A 19,997-nucleotide genomic window follows, 5' to 3' on the forward strand; every position below is an offset into this window, starting at 1 on the left:
TGTTACACTTAAACAAACAAGTCACTCAGGAAAGTTGTGAGAGGTGGGCAAGTGAACTATGAAATGAAATGTGCCTGCAGAGGGCTGAAACCGGCACCCACAGGAACTAGTGGCAGTGAAACAATCTGGAGTGACACCAAAGAAATACATAAATGAACACAAAGGGAGCCTACTACATAGCATATATCCGCATAGGAGACACCTTTCAACACGGAAACTAAAATTCGAATGAATTGCTTTGTGAGGTAATGAGCCTCTGCCGCTCCAAGTGTCCCATTTTTATTTTTCAATCGCGTGCAGGGGGTTGGTCTCAAGCCAAGGCAGAATGACTCCGGTGAAGGGTGAACGGCGTAAAGGACTAAGGCTTTCTAAGGCTTTTCCAAGGTACATTCTTTCCAACCTTTTGATTCTTTTGATTCTCGACCTTAAGCGCTAAAGTGCAACCGGGAAAAAGTCCAATAAAGCTGGTGAGGGAGCTGACAAAAATACTCATAGAAAGGGGTAACCCGTAAAGAAGAGACTGAGCCTGTAGAGGACAAGCGGAGAAAATGCAAGAGAGAGAATGGGAAGCAGGGCGAGAAGAACCTTAGCGAAGGAAGAGTGACCAAACTATTCCCGGACTGGAGGAAGGCAGGACCAAAGGGAATCGGCTACTTTAAGGAAAACCCCGCCCTCCCGCCTGACGCCACAGAAGGTCCTTCCGCGATTGGCTGAGACCAGGGGGTTGCTAAGCGCTGAGGGGATCCGGCGGGCCCGGGCCGGCCGCCCGGAGCTCGAAGCTGCGGGAGTGGAGCCCAGCCTAGCCGCGTTGCTGGAAGATGGCGAGCGGCTGGGGCGCGCGGCCGCCCGGGCGACCAGAGCTCCTCCCGCCGCTGCTGTGCTTGCTGCTGCTGCTGCTGCGGAGCCCGACCCGGGCAGCGCACATCAAGAAGGCGGAGGCGACGACGACGACGACGAGCGCGGGCGCCGAGGCGTACGAGGGCCAGTTCGACCGCTACTACCACGAAGAGGAGCTGGGCTCGGCTCTACGGGAAGCAGCGGCCGCGGGGCCCCCGGGCCTGGCCCGCCTCTTCAGCATAGGCAGCTCGGTGGAGGGCCGGCCGCTGTGGGTGCTGCGCCTCACGGCCGGCCTGGGGCCGCCACCCCCTGACGGCGACGCGGGGCCGGACGCGGCGGGGCCGCTGCTGCCCGGCCGGCCGCAGGTGAAGCTTGTGGGCAACATGCACGGCGACGAGACTGTGTCGCGCCAGGTGCTCGTCTACCTGGCGCGAGAGCTGGCGGCTGGCTACCGCCGCGGAGACGCGCGCCTCGTCCGCTTGCTGAACACCACCGACGTGTACGTGCTGCCCAGCCTCAATCCCGATGGCTTTGAGCGCGCCCACGAGGGCGACTGCGGCTTCGGCGATAGTGGACCTCCCGGGTCCAGCGGCCGGGACAACAGCCGCGGCCGCGACCTCAACCGTAGCTTTCCGGACCAGTTCAGCACAGGCGAGCCCCCGGCCTTGGACGACGTGCCCGAGGTGCGCGCCCTCATCGACTGGATCAGCAGGAACAAGTGAGTGTCTTCCTTCCTCCCCCTCCGCAGTCCACAGGAGCCTCCGGCGCAAAGGCAGGGCTCCGCACTCGGTGGGCGCCCCACAGTGCTTGCAGGCCTAAGGGACCAGGGCATTGGCGTGGAGGGCGGCATCCCGTAACCGGCACAGGGCCCTGGCCTCTTATCCTCCCGTTCCGCTAATTGTCCGAGAAGCTCAGCCTAGAGGCTGTTATTTGTTCAGCGGGTGCGAAGAGAGCAGTTTGGCTGGAGGAAATTTTTCTTTCTGACATTCTGGTTCCTGTTTTCACAGGACCATAGGATATGAGTGATGGGAGAGACCTTAAGGATAACCTAGGTCAGCTCACTCATTTTATAGATAAGCTGTCAATATTGTGATTATCTTATTACTCTGGGCACTGTGCTAAGCTCTTTCGGTAGCCACAACCTACTGAAATAGACACCATTAATACTGTTGTTTTCCATATGGAGAAATAGAGGGTTAGATTGGTTAAATAATTTACGTAGTACAAAGTGTAGCCGGGACTTAGTCTCAGGCAGATTGTTAGCGCTCTCAGCAGCCTACAGGGAGGCTGTAGCCCCGAATTGGTAAAGGACACCGGGTCTTCCTCTTGGTTATTTGACAGAAACTGGTTTTCTTCCAGTCTTTACTGCCTCTGACTCAGCTAAGGAGCATATGGATATGGCCTGAGAACTTGCACAGGTCTGGAACCTTCATCTGTGAGCGGCTTCATTTTAAACACTGAAGGGTTTCTAATGTCATTTGTGCACTTTATTGTCACACTTAATTCACACCTTAAGTGTTATTGAGCCCTGTATGGGATTTGAAAATCATGAGGACCTCAAGAAATTGCTTGGGATTTGAAATTGTATAACAAGGGAATATTATAAATATATATGGTTTGTGTTTATGTATCCTGTAAAACTTTATAGGAATTGTTCCTACAGCAAAATGTGTGTAGGCAGCAATAGTATGAATCATCTCTGTGGAAGAGGTAGAACTTGCACTCAGTCTTTAGAGATGGGTAGGATTTTCAGCAAAACAGGTAAGGAATAAAGGAAGAGGAGCTTAGTCTGGATGGAACAGTGTCTGAAGTGAGTATGCACCTCTTCCCATTTTCAAGGATCAGCTTTGCCAGGATATCCTCCGCCACTTTTTTTTTTTCTTTTTTTTGCCTTCATAAGGCTAGTTAATCTTTCCATCTTGATTTCAAGATGTTGGAATGACAGATAAGATAAAAGTAATAATGAGCAAAGAAGTTTCTTTGTGGGAGTTGGGGTCATCTACAAGATTTCAGTATATATAATACCTGGAAAATTCATTGGCATTGTGACAATTCTAGATTCTTTTTATCTTCCACCTTTCACTTTACTCCTCCTTTTGAGATTTCTTGTAGGCATTTAATTTCACATATTCTTTCAGAAAAATTGTTTTTCTTGTAAAGATAACCATGTTATGACCTCTGAACATTTGCATAAGAAATACGACTTTAATGTACGTCTTATTGGCAGAAGCTGTGATGGCCAGGGCTTTTTCAAATGATATACCAAATACACCATTTGCAGTGCTTAAAAGACATGTTTAAAGTGACCTGTCACAACCCTTGCACGGATGTAAATTCTGTGACTAGATTCTTCTCTTCAGTGTTAGTTCTGCCGTAACCAGAAATGAAAATGAACTTTGTCTTGGTGCATTCACCTTGAGGCTATACTGAAAGCTTTAAACTTTAAAATTTGGAATCCAAAATGTACACTCTGGTTAACTCTTTCATATCCCCAGTATTTAATAAGTTATGGTAAGGGTCAGTTAGTTCAATGATAAGAGCTTGTGAGGATTTGAAAAGCTCATCTGTCTTAGTTGGTATTGCATAGAAAGTCATTTTGCTTTGTGGCTATGGAATACTTTAATCATACTCAACCACTCTTCAAGCATGTAACTCTTAATTAGAAAAGAAAGTAGGTGACTATAACAGCAGGGTTGTCCAACCTTTTGGTGTCTCTGGGCCACACTAGAGGAAGAAGAGTTGTCTTCGGCTGTACATTAAATACATTGCGACACACAAAAAAATCTCACAATGTGTTAAGTAAATTCACGATTTTGTGTTGGGCTGCATTCATAGCCATCCTGGGCCACATGTGGCCCGTGGGCCGTGGGTTGGACACCCTTGCTATACAGAGCCTGGCAGAAGTAACGCCTGCTTGAGTGTTGTTGGTAGGGTAATAATATGGGTGTAATAATTTATAATTTTAATTTGAACATTTCACCGAAAATGTCATATGGTGTGCTTGAGTGTGATATTGTTATATTACAGAATTACATGCTTATTATGATTTTGTAATAAAAGATTTTGTAATAAAAAAGGGGCCTTACTTGTGCTGGACCTTGTATATAGGAAGAAAAGTACACCCATCCACCCTCAGTCTTCAAAAATTAACTCAAGCTCTGGCCAGGTGGCTCAGTTGGTTGGAGTGTCATCCCATACACTAAAAAGCTGTGGGTTCAATTCGCAATCAGGACATGCACCTAGGTTGCAGGTTTTATCCCCCTTGGGGCATGGGCATGACAGGAAGGGAACCAGTCAGTGTTTCTCTCTCTCCCTTCCTCTCTCTCTAAAATCAACAAAACATCTCAGGTGAGGATTAAAATAAAATAACTCAAAATGTATATTCTTTAATGATTAATAGCAAATGACACATATGTGAATAAAGTTAAAAACATGCACACACAATTTGAGATTGCTACTTATAGAGTCAGCTTTATGGATAGGAAACTAGAAACCCAAAACATTAGTCTGTATGAGGACATTACCTTTTTCAGTGTATTTTGTGAAATCATTTGAATAATTTCTTGATATCGTATTCACTTAGCTTTATTAGAAAGAGATTTTTCTTACTATTTTGAATATGTAAAATTTTAACACTTATTTCCTCTTGCTTAGAAAAATGAAGTTTATTTTCTTTGTCTCACTTTAAACTTCATCCAATGAATGTTTTTGTACTCTTGAAAATTAAGACGTATACTTAGGAAAATAAACAAGATTTTAATTCCATTATTAAAATAAAGACTGCAATTTACTTGACTCCCATATTCTTGTCACACTATATTTCTTTTAAAGATATGTACTTAGATTTTAATAGATTAGCACATAAATTATTTTTGGTATCTTTGTGAAAAGCATTAATCATATTGTTGAAGGCGGGTGCAGATTACTTTTGGAGGCTTGTGTGTATATCTACAGTTTCCAGAATCTGTAGAATTTAGTTTATCAGACATCAAGTTTTCTTAATTTTTAAAAGTTATGTATAGGATTATCTGTAGAGCATAATAGAGTTAACTTAGAAGTTTATATTTTAGTCTGTAGACTCTTGTTTATAATATTTATAATCAATTTAGTAGCTACTTTGTCTTATGCAATGAGTGAAATATGATGCTAAAGTCAAATACAAGAAACGCTCCAGAGAATTGATTTGAATGGAAGCCATAAAATACCTTTCAAATAAAATTGGATTGATATGCAAGGTTTGTTTGACAACAAATGGCGTTGGTACTTTTAAGACTGTGTAAGTAGAATAAGGAAAATCCAGTAACTGAATTTTATCACTCTAGTACATTGCAAGAATTTCATTATTCTAAAAGTACCATATTTGGTTAGGTCTTTTTAATAATATTTCTAAGTAGTGTTTTAAGAATTGTGGAACAAAGTAAAAAAACAGCATTTAGTAGAGAATCTTGGAATTTCAAGTTTTAACTGAAAATACCTAATTAAAGTAGCATGTTTCATTTTTTTTTTAAGTAAAAATATGATTTCTGCATCCCACACTAAGTAACAAATGCACAGCTGGTCTATGCCCGTGTCCCGTCTCACTCACCTGAGTGATGTCATTTTTTTAAACATTTTTTTAATATATGTATTTTATTGATTATGCTATTACAGTTGTCCCTTTTTTTCCTCCCCTTTATTCCCTTCTGCCCTGTACCCTCCCTCCCACCCACATTCCCCTGCCTTAGTCCATGTCCATGGGTTGTACGTATTAGTTCTTTGGCTTCTCCATTTCCTATACTATTTATTATCTTCCCCTGTCTATTTTGTACCTACTATTTATGCTTCTTATTCCCTCTACCTTTCCCCCCATTCTCCTCCCTCCTCCTCCCCGCTGATCTCCATTTCTGTGATTCTGTTCCTGTTCTAGTTGTTTGTTTTTGTTTTTTTAGGTTCAGTTGTTGATAGTTGTGAGTTTGTTGTCATTTTACTGTTCATAGTTTTTTATCTTCTTTTTCTTAGATAAGTCCCTTTAACATTTCATATAATAAGGGCTTGGTGATGATGAACTCCTTTAACTTGACCTTATCTGGGAAGCACTTCATCTGCCCTTCCATTTTAAACAATAACTTTGCTGGGCAGAGTAATCTTGGATGTAGATCCTCGGCTTTCTTTACTTTGAATACTTCTTCTTTCCAGCCCCTTCTTGCCTGCAAGGCTTCTTTTGAAAAATCAGCTGACAGTCTTATGGGAACTCCTTTGTAGGTAACTGCTCTCCTTTTCTCTTGCTGCTTTTGAGATTCTCTCCTTATCTTTAATCTTGGGTAATGTAATTGTGATGTGCCTTGGTGTGTGCTTCCTTGGATCCAACTTCTTTGGGACTCTCTGAGCTTCCTGGATCTCCCGGAAGTCTATTTCCTTCACCAGACTGGTGAAGTTCTCCTTCATTATTCTTTGAAATAAGTTTTCAATTTCTTGCTTTTCCTCTTCTCCTTCTGCCACACCTATGATTCAGATGTTGGAATGTTTAGAGTTGTCCTGGAGGTTTCTGAGCTTCCTCTCCTTTTTTTTTGAGTTCTTGTTTCTTCATTCTGTTCTGGTCGAGTGTTTATCTCTTCCTTTTGCTCCCAACTGTTGATTTGAGTCCCAGTTTCCTTCCCTTTCCTGTTGGTTCCCTGTATATTTTTCTTTATTTCACTTTGCATAGCCTTCACATCTTCATTTTGCAACCATACTCAACCATTTCTGTGAGCATCCTGATTACCAGTGTTTTGAACTGTGCATCTGATAGGTTGGCTCTCTCTTCATTACTTAGTTTTGTTTTTGGAGCTGTGATCCAGTTCTTTCATTTGGGCCATATTTCTTTGTCTTAGTGTGCCTAAGACATAGGAAGACATGTTACCTTGGAAGGGGTGGAGCCTTAGGTATTTGCCACAGTGGGGCAACCCAGGTTGCTGTGCTCTGCCCCAGTGTGTGGGGGAGGGGCCTGAGAGGGAACAGTGTTGCTTGCCTGGCTCTCCGCCTGCTTTTAGTCACTTCCCCCACTACCCACAAGCAAACTGGGCCCTTTTGGTGCTGATTCCAGGGTGGATGGGTTTGTGTACATGCTAGGACCCTCTGGGTATCTCCGACGAACTCTCCTGTGAGACTGGGAGTTTCTCCCACAGCTGCAACCCCCACAGGTTTTTACAGCCAGAGGTTTTGAGGCTTTCTTTTCCTGCACTAGAACTTGGATTGTCTGTCTGGCTTTCCAGCTGTTCCTCCCAGTTTATCCGCATGCAGACATGGGACCACCCAATGTACCAGCCACCACCTTGCCCCCCTGGTCCTCTGGTTGCCTCCTTCCCACGTGTCCTCTCCTCCCCGGCTGCCCATCTCCACACCCCCTACTGGTCTGGAAGAATGTTTCTTCTTTAGCTCCTTGGTTGTCCAACTTCCATACAGTTCGGTTTTCTGGCAGTTCTGGTTACTTTTTGTTTTAAAATTTGTTGTCCTTCTTTTGGTTATATGAGGAGGCAAAGTGTATCTGCCTGTGCATCCATCTTGGCCGGCTAGTTGAGTGATCTGTTTCAGTTATTTAGAATATTTAGTTTCTTTATTTCACTAGACTATGAATACCTTGCGGGCATTTTTGTGTTTTGTTTCTTCTCTGAGCTACCCTAGTATGTAGACTCTTTGGGACATAATTGACAGTCAAGAAAATTTGTTGCTGAATGGATTCCTGCACTGGGCCCCTTCTTGTAACGTCCCCAAAGTCAGTGGGGGAAAAGTATTGAAGTTATTTTAGGCATGCAAACCAGAAACTAAATTGTTAATATCTTAAGCTATGGGGGAGGGATGAGTAAGGTGGAGAAAGAATGTTAGGCTACGTAATTATTTTTCTGTTTCCGTATCATGGTGTCACCCAAGGGCTGGCAGTAGACCTGGGGAGTAGAATGATAGTCTGTAAGGCAACATGATTGCCTATGCAAGATGTAAAGCTCTCCAAAGAATGAACATTGGTTGATCAGGTGCTATAAAGCAGTCTTTTTGCTGGAGATGTTTCATAGATATTATTTTCTTTAATTCTCATAACAACCATGGGAAGCAGGTAGCATTAATCCCCACTTTACAGATGAGAGGGAAACTGGGGTTCAGTTAATGTAGCGGTAATAACTTCTGATCATATTTTTAGCGAGGCATGTCTGGGAGACTGAATGTTCTTAACCCATGTTTGGCTGGCTCCGTAGCCTGTGCTTTTGCCACTGCGTTAAATGGCATTCTCCTGTGGTGTCTGGCAGAGTGCTAATTATAATTATATTAGTTTTTAATTAGTGTCTTTTCTCAGTCTATTTTTGTAATTAATCACTGTCTTTAATGGCTAAATTCTATCTACTGATGAGCAGGTTCTGTGTAATTTTCACTGTTTGATCTCCTCTGGGACAGTCCATAGGTTTAATTGTCTTTCAAGCATATAGAAATAAATGTTCTATATCAACCCCCTTTAGGATTTCTATAGGTCAGTGCATTTCAACCACAAAAAGGCAAAAGCAAGAAAATCCAATTTCAAGTACAAAGAGAAAAGTGTTTAATCTGTACTCATAGTGATGGCTTGAACTGCTATGCGAGGGAGAGACATATAAATAGGACTTCTGCCTGTTTCTGCCTTTAGCTTTCACCATAAAAGGAGTATTTCTGTATCTATAAATTTGACCAGGTTGTAAATGGGTTCACTTAAAAGTAGAAACATAAAAAAGTAAAAGTGTTTCTTTTATAGGAGCAGTCTTGTCTCCCTGTCAGTTTATTTTCTAAAGGCCCAATCAGGAGCCTGGGGCCCAGGGAGAGAGCTGCTTTTACAGTGATGCAGTGGAGGACTAGTCTTTTATGTGCTGTATTTTTCTCTGAAAGCAGCTCAGTGTATCAGGTTCTACACCCTCTCCCCCGCCCCGACCACAGTCTTCTCAACTGTGGCTTTTCTCTTGAAAATATGAATTTAGTATATTGTGAATGTGGAGCAAGGCAAAACGCATCCTGTTTTATACTCCTTGTGTTAAAAATTTTCTTTGGAGAGTAATATAAAAAGCATGAAAATTATTAACCTAACTAATATCTTCAGCAAATATTTATTTATACCAGCCGCACTTCCTACAAAATTAACACATTATGAACTACAAGTTTTAGGCTGAACTATGATATTGTCATTTTTGTAGGTCAAAAAATTATTAGCTATTGGCAAACTCATTATTCGACCTAACACATGAATTTGGAATTCACTGAATAAGACATCTCCTGAAAACATTAATTTACACTGTGTTATCCAGATACTTGTTTTAATAGTGGAAAAATTCTTTAAAGTTACTTGAGGTTAATTCAAATTGTAAAAACAGTTTGAAATTTGTTAAATTGACAATGCTTCCTTTCCATTTTCTTTTTTTGTTGTTGGTCTATGTGTAACAGCTGATAGAGTTTCTCCTAGGTGTCAAGAGATACTGAGTTTATTTATGAAAGATGTAAAATTTTTAAATACATGATGTTTTCTGTGCCTTTTTTAAGTGATATGTAATTTGGTTGTATTTTCAAAGGTTTGTGCTTTCTGGAAATCTGCATGGTGGCTCAGTGGTAGCAAGCTATCCTTTTGATGATTCTCCAGAACATAAGGCCACTGGAATCTATAGCAAAACCTCAGATGATGAAGTATTTAAATACTTGGCAAAAGCCTATGCTTCAAACCACCCCATCATGAAAACTGGGGCACCTCATTGCCCTGGAGATGAAGATGAGACTTTCAAAGATGGGATCACAAATGGTGCACATTGGTATGATGTAGAAGGTATGTAAAGCACTGAATTTGCTGTATTTTCCCTATTGTTCGTTTAGCTTCCTTATATATACTCTGAGTGGAAAAGAGGGAACTTCGAAGAATTCTAATTTTTAAAATCTTTTTTTAAATTTTGAAATTTTCAAACCCACAGTAAAATTGAAAGAAAACTACATGAACACTATATTCCCTTCATTTAAATTCACCAGTTACTACCCTAGATGTTCCAGTGCACTGTCCCTCCCTCCCCAGCCTTCATTCTCGTTTGTTAGACCATCCAAAGGTAGATTGCAGATTTCATGACACTGCATCTGTAAGTACCTCAGCATGTATTTCCTAAGTACAGGGACATTCTCTTGTATACCCATATACCATTACTACAACTAAGAAATCAACAGTAATTCAATACTGTTATTCCCACCTGGTGTCTGTAACTCAAATTTCATCTGTTATCCCAAAAATATCCTTGATAGCTCCTTTTACTGTAGCTCAGATCCAATTAGGGTTCAAAAACTGCATTCGGCTCTTGTGGGTTTTTTGTTTGTTTAGTTTCCCCAATCTAGAACAATCATTATCAACATTGTTTTTTTAGTGATGGTGAATCCATGAAGAGTCTAGGCCAGTTGTCCTACAGAACATCCCATATTCTAGATGTCACCTTCTTCCTGATAAGATTCAGGTCAAATTTTCTAGTAAGACCATTATGTAGATCACATCACATCAGGAGGCACATCAAGTCAGGCTGCCAGTGGCCACATTGGACAGCTTGGTTAACGGTGACAACCACCAGTTTTCTTCATTTTATGTAAAGGCACATTTTCCTTTTGTATTCTAACCTGCGGTGTGATTATGGAATACTCTTTTTTTTTTTTTTTAATTGTATTAGCGCACGCACGTGCGCGCGTGTGTTTGCGTGTGTAGAAACATATAGATATGTCAATTATAAAATTTGTTATTTTTACCATTTTTAAATGTAGAATTAAGTGGCATTAATTTATTCATATGGTTGTGAAACTATCACTACTGTTTATTTATAAAACTTCTTCATCACCTCAAACAGATACTCTGTAACCATTAAGCATTAAGTCCCTAGTCTTTTTTCCTTCCCAGCTGCTGGTAATTTTATTTAATTATTCAGTGTACAGTTGACATAAATACTGTATTAGTAGCAGGTGTGCAATATAATATAGACATTTATATATTGGTAACTTCTAATCTATTTCTATGAATTTGCCTGTTCTAGATATTTACTATAACTGGGATCGTATAATATTTGCCTTGCATCTGGCTTATTTCACTTTGTGTAATGTTTTCAAAATTCATTTTGTAGCATGTATCAGAACTTCATTCCTTTTTTTAAAAAAATTTTTAATCCTTGCCCGAGGACGTGCTTACTGATTTTAGAGAGCAGGGAAGAGAAGGAGAGAGAGAGGGAGGGAGAGAAACATCAATATGAGAGAGAAACATTGATCAGTTGCCTCTTGTACATGTCCCCGCCAGGGACTGAACCTGCAGCCTAGGCATGTGTTCTGACAGGGAATCGAACCCAAGACTTTTCCGTTTACAGGACAGTGCTCCAACCAACTGAACCACATTGGCCAGGACAGAACGTCATTCCTTTTTATGTTTGAGAATTCCGTTGTATGTATATGTATACTACGTTTTCTTTTTCCATTCATCTAGTGATAAGCACAGAGTTGTTTCCACCTTCTGGCTTCTGTGAATAAAGCTGCTATGAATGTTTGTGTACAGGCATCTGTTTGAGTCCTTGTTTTTAAATCTTTCACGTATATGCGTATACTCAGGAGTTGGGTTGTTGGGTCATATGGTAACTTTATATTTAGCTTTTAAGGAACTGCCAAACTGTTCACCACATTGGCTGTATCATTTCATATTCCTGGTAGCAATACACAGGGCTTCCAATTTCTCATGGACTGCTATATTTAAAAGAATTATTAAAGTAAGCTTGAATTGTTTACCTTTTAAGTGTTATAAAAGCAGTTATTGTTGATTTGAAACTTTTGGTATCCTTTGAATAATAACTTTTTTGTTTTTAAAAATAGGCTTAGACTATTTAATTAAGAGTAACCTAAAGGAAGAAGTCAACCCATGAAAATGTCATCAGTATAAACTTTTTCTCTTTTTAGAATCTGCCTGTGATGAAATTTAGGTCTTCCTTTTGCTTTTATTGCCAGTCACATTATAAAATATCTTATGGTATTTCTTTCAATGTGCCTTCACTTAAACTTTTGAATTATTCTTTGACTTTATATGTCAAGGCATGTGTACCCACATTGGGCCCTATATATGAGGACTCCATACTTTCTAGAGTTTTCTGATTCCCCTGTTGTTTCTACCAATGTTTCTCATACAGGGTGGCGCAAAAGTAAGTTTACAATTGTATAGAAAATAATACAATAATTAATAACTAATAATACAAGAATAAACTGTTTCATGTACTCACAACTGTACTCACAACTGTAAACCTACTTTTGCCCCACCCTATGTATAACAAATATCCACAAAGGAGTTTAAAATGTTTAGAAGAAAAACTTTCTGCCCACAACAATTAGAGGTGATTTGAAAACCATTTAAGTTTTTTATAGATGAGGGACATACTTTAATATTTAATTCCATTTCAGTCTTCAGCAGATATATTTAATAAAACCTGACCATGAACTAGTGGCTTCTGATATAGTTAAGTTGCTCCATTATTTAAAAATAGGCTAAAAATAATTTAGTTTTACTTTTTGGAAAAAGTTGTGAAAGGTTAAGAAGTAATTTCTAATTAACAATTGATTATGGGAGATAAATCTGTGTTATACTATTTAAAAAATAAATGTTCTACCTTCACAATAAGATTATTTGGTTAAACAAGCTAACAGATTTTTCTGATTCTTCAAACATCTGATGGAGCTTAATTTTGTTGCCGCTATTGTTACTGTTTTTATGAGCACCAACTTCTCTCGTTTTAGCTAAACGGTCAGATGTATTATTTTATGTTATTTTTTTTTTTTTACAATAGTTAGCTTTTATCTCTTTCTACCTCAGCAATATTGAGCAGTTTCAGTATTTTCAACAGGGCAAATTCATTGTTTATCTTATGTGGAACTGCATAAATAAGATGTTGTAAGATGTTATGAAACCTTGTGACTAGGCATGTATTCAGACACGGATATCTTACAGTAATTTTACTGATGCTTTATGTAATGTATTTAGAAATTCTAGCTCAAAGAAGTATGACTTTTAGTATGAAAGTCACATAGAAGTATACATAGCTCATACATAGAAGTATGAGCTGAAAGTGAATATATTAATCTAGTCCAGCCCTTTTGCATTACAGGAAACCAGGGCCCAAGAGAAGAAATATTTTGTAAATAACTTGTGTAATATTCACTTAGCAAATATTTACTGAGTACCTGCCACATCCCATACTCTGTATTATGTGATGGGGATACAGTGGGAGCAAAACAGAAACAATTCCTGCTCTCAAGGATCAGACAGAGTGTTAGTAGTGTAGATGTGAGGTCATCTGGCCCCTCTGTCTTAACTTTCGTTGGCAGGGTTGACTCAGCGTATCTTGCTGCCTATGTGGGTCAGCCTTGCTTCTCTCAACATGCCTCTCAAACCTGCAGGCTCCACCTAGGGAATGATTATCCTAATAAGACCTGTGAATAGTTGTGCTCCTCTGCTAGAGCTTGTCATCGTGGGAACCTTAAGCTGAACTTATTCAGGGAGTAGACCCTCTACTTTTTTTTTTAAACCACACTGTGCTGATTTATATGTTTTTTGTCTATTCCTTTGCAGAAGGTATTTTAAAAATCATCTGATGATTGAGTGTGTGTAGTCCAAAGCAAATTTAATAAAACTGAATTTTAGTTTGTCAACTTTTAAGAATTGTCCTCTTTCAACTTATAACATTTTTAAAAGGGCAAGCAATCCCACTTTATTTTCCTACAGATAGAAGGACACTGGAAGGCAGTGTAGTGTAGTAGCTAAGAGCAGAGCTTTGGAATCCTGCTGCCTTAGGTTTGAATACCAGCTCTGCCATTGACTTGATGTGTGTATGTATGTATGTGATTGTGTGTGTGTGTGTGTTGTGTGAGGGGGAGAGAGAGAGAAAATGAGATAGAGATCTTGGACAAGTTAAATAACTTCTCTAACCCTCAGTTTCCTCATATATAAAATGAAGATAAATACTGTCTATCTCATAGGATTAGGAGATCCAAGTGAGAGTGAATGTAAAGCACTTACATACACTGGTAGAATTTAAACTTCATGAGGGCAGGGATATAGTTTTAATTCATTTTTCTATTTCTAGCACATTGAACCATTCCTGTTATATACAAGATAAACAGTAGTCTTTTAAATTTTTAAATCAATTTGGCATCTGAGAAATGAATACACAGTTATTTAAAATCTTAGATAGATGATCTTTGGACTATATAATCTTCCAAAAGTGGATAAAAATATTCCTCCCAATTTTGCTCCTACTCTGAGAAAATAAGCTTATTTTACTGGTAGACCCTAGATCAGTAGTTTTCAAACTTTTTTTTTATTGTGACCTACAATATAAAACACTTTCCAGTTATTTATGTACCTTTTATATACATTTGTACACAAAACTGAAACATTTTCATGAAACAGTACTTAAGCTTTGCAATGTATTCTGGTATTGTTATTTGTAGTCTCTACTATCATTAAAAAAAAAAAAAAAAAAAAAAGCTTGTCTCAACCTACTAATATATTTCACAACCCATTAATGGGCCATGACCTGCAGTTTAGCAAAAACACTGTTTTTGGTCACTCTGATAAAATTGATTTATTTTCAAATTCTAAGTAGGAACAAAACACTTTACAAGTTGCATATGATACTACTTTTTTTTAGGCTTTTTCTTTTGCCGTCTGGTTTATAAGTCATTTCCAGTAAGGACTGAGCCCAGATGTTTATCTCAGATGACCTACTTTTAGATTGCCTTCTTTGCTCATATGAATGAGTATTGACATAGGAAATTGGTCTAAAATATAGTTGTCAGGCATACGTGAGTCTGTGCATTCTATGATTAGTCAGCTACCATAAGGCTTTATACTTACGTCTTCTAAAACCACTACTAACTTGGGGCTGAATCTTTTCAAAGTGGTAATTATGAAATTTTTTCTTCTCTGAAAGAAGAAAATGTTCTGTGGGTTTATCAAAGTTTCTCCCCTCTCCTTTTATACTATGGGCAGAGAGTTATGAAATGTGACCAGATGGCATACAATGTAGCTGATTCGGTGTTTATGAATATAATCTCCTGTGATCATGTGGGCAGCCATTATCTGCATAAAGCAGAGGTCAGACTAAGTAGTGTTAATGTGCTCTAAGTGTTGAGGTATATTTGACTTGAAGTAGATTGCTGACAGGAAGAGAAGAGCATGGGGAAAATGGACAGCCTAACAAGTTAGATTTCATCTAAAAATGGACTGAAAAGCTTATCCTTAAAAAGCATTTTTTGGTCTGTCATTAAACAGATTATTACGGATTAATCCAGATGACGCCAGAAAATTGGAATCTATTTAAAACAAAACAAAACAAACAAATGAAGAGGGTAGAAGTGAAAAAATACAATATCTGATGTTAAGAAATGGACAGACTGTATATAGCACAGGGAATAAACAATATAAACGCTTTACATAGTGACAGATGGTTACTAGACTGAGTGTGGTGATCATATCATAAGGTATATAAATGTAAAATCACTATGTTGTACACCTGAAACTAATATATTGTAGGCCATTATACTTTAATAAAACATTTTTTAAAAGAAATAGACCAACTTGTAAATAAAGTGGAAGATTTTAAACATGTCCCCTCTTGGCAGTTCTTAGATTATGAAGACGGTATGTTTAAGTAACAAACAAACCAATCTGACCGCCCTCATATCTAATTTTCTACAGTCTGTATATTAATCTGAAGTGTGGGTGATAAGTAACTTCTGGAAGCTGTGTTTGGTTCTATTGGTTTTAAAATTATATATTAAAAAGAAAGTAGCAAACACAAAAACTTAAAATAGAACCTTCTATGTAATATTTGCTTGTTTCACATTTCAACAGGATCAAATCTAAACTTCTCTAGCATGACACTAAGGGTCCCACAGTCTGACCCTAGCGTCCATTTCCAGTCTTCTCTCCTGCTTTGTCCCTGCCACTGAACTTTTGTCCTTCCACCCCAAATGTGAAACTTCACACATTGGGTTGTTGTCTGGAAAGCGTTCCTCCAGTTCACTTGTAACCTCTTCTGAAACCTCTCCTGGAGCAACTGTCACTCTCCCACCTTCTAGATCTTTTTGTTTAAACCATCAGTATGATGCTTATCCAATTACATTGTTAATAGTTTTTTTTTTAAGATTTTATTTATTTTTAGAGAGAAAGGTAGGGAGGGAAAAAGAGAAGGAGAGAGACATCAGTGTCAGAGAGAAACATTGATTGGTTGCCTCTTGCACATGCCCCAACCATGCAACGAACCTGCAACCCAGGCATGTGCCCTGACTGTGAATGAACTGGCAACCTTTCAGCCCTTCGCTCTGCGAGATGACGATACCCACTGAGCCATACTAGTCAGGGCACATTCTTAATAGTTTTTGTGTGTGTGTGTCTCCTGCTGGAGTGTGAATTCTTGGATAATAAAAACGTGGTGCTTTTCATTTTGGTGTTGTATGTATATAGAGTATTAGCAGGGAGAAAGACTGGGGAAATTTTAGTCATTTGGAGTGAGGCTTTTTTTTTTTTTGGAGATTAGTACTTTATCTAGAGCAGCAATTTTTCAACCATTTTCATCTCATGGCACACAGACTAATTACTAAAATTCTGTGGCACACCAAAAACTATATATTTTGCCGATCTGATTAAAGAAAATAGGTGTAATTTTGATTCATTCGCACCAGATGGCTATTGTTACGTTGGCTATTGTCATTTTTTTTTATTTGACAATCTAAGGGAAAAGAGGTGTCCCTGACTAAATTGTCAGATATTGCATGTTTTAAAAATTCTTGCTGCCCTGGCTGGAGTGGCTCAGTTGGTAGAAGCATTGCCCTGTAAATTGGAAGATTGTGGGTTTGATTCCTGGTCAGGGCACATGCTTCAGTTGTGGGTTCGGTCCCTGGTTGTGTCCCGTATGAGAGGCAACCAATTGAGGCCTCTCTTTTTCCCTCTTCCTTTCCTCCCTTCTCCTCTCTCTAAAATCAATAAGCATGTCCTTGGGTGAGGATTTTAAAAAAATTATTGCAGAACACTGGTGTGCCTCTTACGGCACATCTGTTAAAAATGGCTGATCTAGAGGGATGCTGTGGGAATGAAAGGAGAGTATGAGATAGTACATAAGAATCGTGCAAGAAAAATTCAGGATCGACCATCAGTTAGATGGTAGAAAAATGTTAAGGAGAAGGACTCAAAGGTATAACTGAGGTTTTGAACCTGGAAAAGTAAGAATGAAAATGGAATGGGAAAATACTAATTGGAGAAGTGTGTGTGTGTGTTTTCTCTTTAGGTGGAAGAGAAGTGAAAATTGGAGGTGTAGTACTTGATACACTAATTACAAGTACCCAGTGGGCAGTTGGAAAATAGGCTCTAGAGCTTGAGAGGGAGGTCAAGATAATAAAGAGATTTAGAAGTTAGGAGACATGTGGAAAGCATATGGCAGTGTACCTGATTTTGAAAATTGAATTAATATTGTTTCCTGGTATAAAAATTGCTTGGAGCCAGAAATTCGTATGTGTGTGTGTGTGTAAACAGTTATGCGCTGTGTAATGAAGTTGAGGTCAATGACAAGCCACATATGTGACAGGGTCCCATGAGATTATAATGGAGCTGAAATAGTGATGATGTAGCTGTTGTAACATTGTAGTGCATTACTCATGTTTGTAGTGATGCTGGTATAAACAAATTACTGGGCTGCAAGTCATGTAAAAGTTTAGTACCTACAGTTATGTATAGGACATAATACTTGTTACGGATAATAAATTACTGTTTCTGGTTTATTTACTTTTATGGTTATTTTAGAATGTACTCTTTCTATTCACAAAAAAGCTTGTGGTAAAACAGTATGCCTTGTTACACAAGCAACAGCCTCATATATCTTGTGTTTACTAAGTTCCTTGATTGCATCATTTTCTCTTGTTCTTGATTTAATCTCATGTTGTTTTGTACGGTAACATGCTGTACAGGTTTGTAGCTGAGGAGCAACAGGCTGTACCGTAGAGCCTAGGTGTGTAGTAGGCTAGACCATCTAGATTTATGTGAAAGCAGTCTGTGAGGTCCACACGACAAAATCACCTAGCAATGCACGTCTCAGAATGTACACCCGTCATTATGCAGCACATGACTGCGTATCTGTATCTGTCTATCTGAGACTTTATGTATGTATTTGTATCTATGTGTATATGCATGCACGCACACACAAACATACACACAGATGGATGCTTTTTTACCTCCACAGTGAACGTACTCCTTGCATTTCATACTATTTTCTTTAAAGAACGCTAATAGTTCAGATAGTCTCAGGTCTGTTGTTCATGTTTTAAGAATACTGTTGATAATGAAATGTACATTAATAAGGTGCACACTTTATAATTTGATCTTATCTGATCTTCTGCATTAAGGAGCTGATTGCATCTCACTCTTCCTTTTTCTCTTTTAATCTGAGTGCCACGTAGTCTAAAAGGAAACTACAAAGGTAAAAAATACTTGAACAGAATATTTGCTTCTACTTTAGTCACAAGTTTGCTTTAGTAAACTGAAATACAGGCTAATATAAAATCTGACCTCTAGGAGCAGTGCAGTTGTGTATATTGTAATATGATCTTAAGACTTACATGAAAGACTGAGAATCAAACACTAAACACTATTTTAGGATTTGGCCCCTAAGTCTTCAGGTCCAATGTCTAAAATTAGATGTGCTTTTCCCCCCATTTTTGTTTTCTATTTAACTCAGGTGGCAGAGAATTGGAAAGTACTTGTTTAAAATAAAAAGGGAACATTCAGTTCAGAGAGCTGTGTGTGAGTGTTGACTTACATAAAGCTGAAAACAGATGCAGGACTGTGTAATTTAGTTTAACTTTGTAGAATCATATCACTAGCAAATATATACTCAGTGGGAGTGGTGAAGGAAGTAGATATTCATAAGATAAGTTTCTCAGAATACAGAGACCATGTTCGGTTAAGATTTGGTCAAAATGAAGTTGAATTTAAAGACCAAGAATGTGGGTTTTTTTTTTCCTCAAGGGCAAACTCTGTTTTTTCCATTCATTTGACCCAGATGTTGCACTTAAAACTTTTTATGAACACCATGCTAATTAGCCTTTAAAAATATCTTGAGTGCAAAACCATCACTTAATAACTTACAGTTTATAAATAAATTGTTCACAAAACCCAAACTGTGGGACCTGCTCGCTATCCTTGAACATAGTTTTATTAAAGAAATTACAATAAGCTTTAAATTTAAATACAGAGTGGAAATTGCATATCTATATTCCTATATTCTAAAATGTTTCCTCTAATTAAAAAAATACATTGCACTTTTTTTCTCTATAAGATTTTTAGGATTTTTGTATAATATAGTTTGATACTTTATAGTTGGCCTACTGAGGCAGGTTAAAGAAAAACTTGCTATGTTTATCTTAACACTGAAGCATTGATTTTTTTTTTTCAATCGGCTTTTTGCTTGAAACATTATTTGCCACTTCTTTGAATGAAGGGCTGAATGTATTTAAGCTCACCTCCTTCCCTTAAAGCTAGGTCTCTCTGTTGTGAAAATAGTCATGGAACCAGGGACTGGTTCCATGATAAAGAGGAATTGGGTATCTTAAAGCGTACAAAGACTAGTTGTGAGGCAAACAGATTGAAGCAGTTTAATGGGTATGAGTAGATCTTTTGATCAGAAGGTTTTGTTACCCATAACAGATAATGTTGATAACAGTTTGTTAGAGTACTGGACAGGTTCCTAACAGTTAACAACTTCTAGTCTTGTTCTTTGACATTGATAAAAGAATGAAAGCATTGAGGTTTCATAGTACATTGCATTTAATTTTTCTGAGCATAGAAAACTCTGGGTTGATAAGAAGGTTTAAAAGCAAAATTTATACCTTTTTTCTTTTTTGTCAACTCTACTTGTGAATATAGGAAATAGTCTAAATAAATGGTTGGCAAACTGAGATATATCTGGGGAGGAGGAAGAAACCAGTAAATTTGGATAACACTAACAAAATAAATTTGCAGATCTTCTATACATACTCTTTCCTAAAATTGGTCTGCCTGAGAAAGATACTTGCTGAAGAGGTTCAGCCTCATATTCTCTTCTCTCACTTTCAGGGCACCAAAACAAAAGTGACAATTTGGCGGTTACTTTAATAGT

The 19,997-nt window shown here is 38.5% G+C and overlaps 1 protein-coding gene across 2 annotated transcripts in view; it reads left to right on the top strand.

The window, feature by feature from the left end:
- Positions 1-739: 739 nt before the first annotated feature.
- Positions 740-19,997, top strand: part of CPD (carboxypeptidase D) — a 71,203-nt gene continuing 51,945 nt past the window's right edge. For both annotated transcript variants that reach the window (XM_054573264.1, XM_054573265.1), the window contains exons 1-2: positions 740-1,555; positions 9,375-9,622. In XM_054573264.1, the coding sequence (XP_054429239.1) occupies positions 819-1,555; positions 9,375-9,622 (985 nt within the window). In that variant the 5' untranslated portion in view covers positions 740-818. The remainder of the gene's footprint in view (positions 1,556-9,374; positions 9,623-19,997) is intronic.

The sequence above is a fragment of the Pteronotus mesoamericanus genome, unplaced genomic scaffold (assembly GCF_021234165.1).
Source record: "Pteronotus mesoamericanus isolate MK-2021 breed Mesoamerican mustached bat unplaced genomic scaffold, CSHL_Meso_final contig_246, whole genome shotgun sequence".
NCBI classification, from domain to species: Eukaryota; Metazoa; Chordata; class Mammalia; order Chiroptera; family Mormoopidae; genus Pteronotus; species Pteronotus mesoamericanus.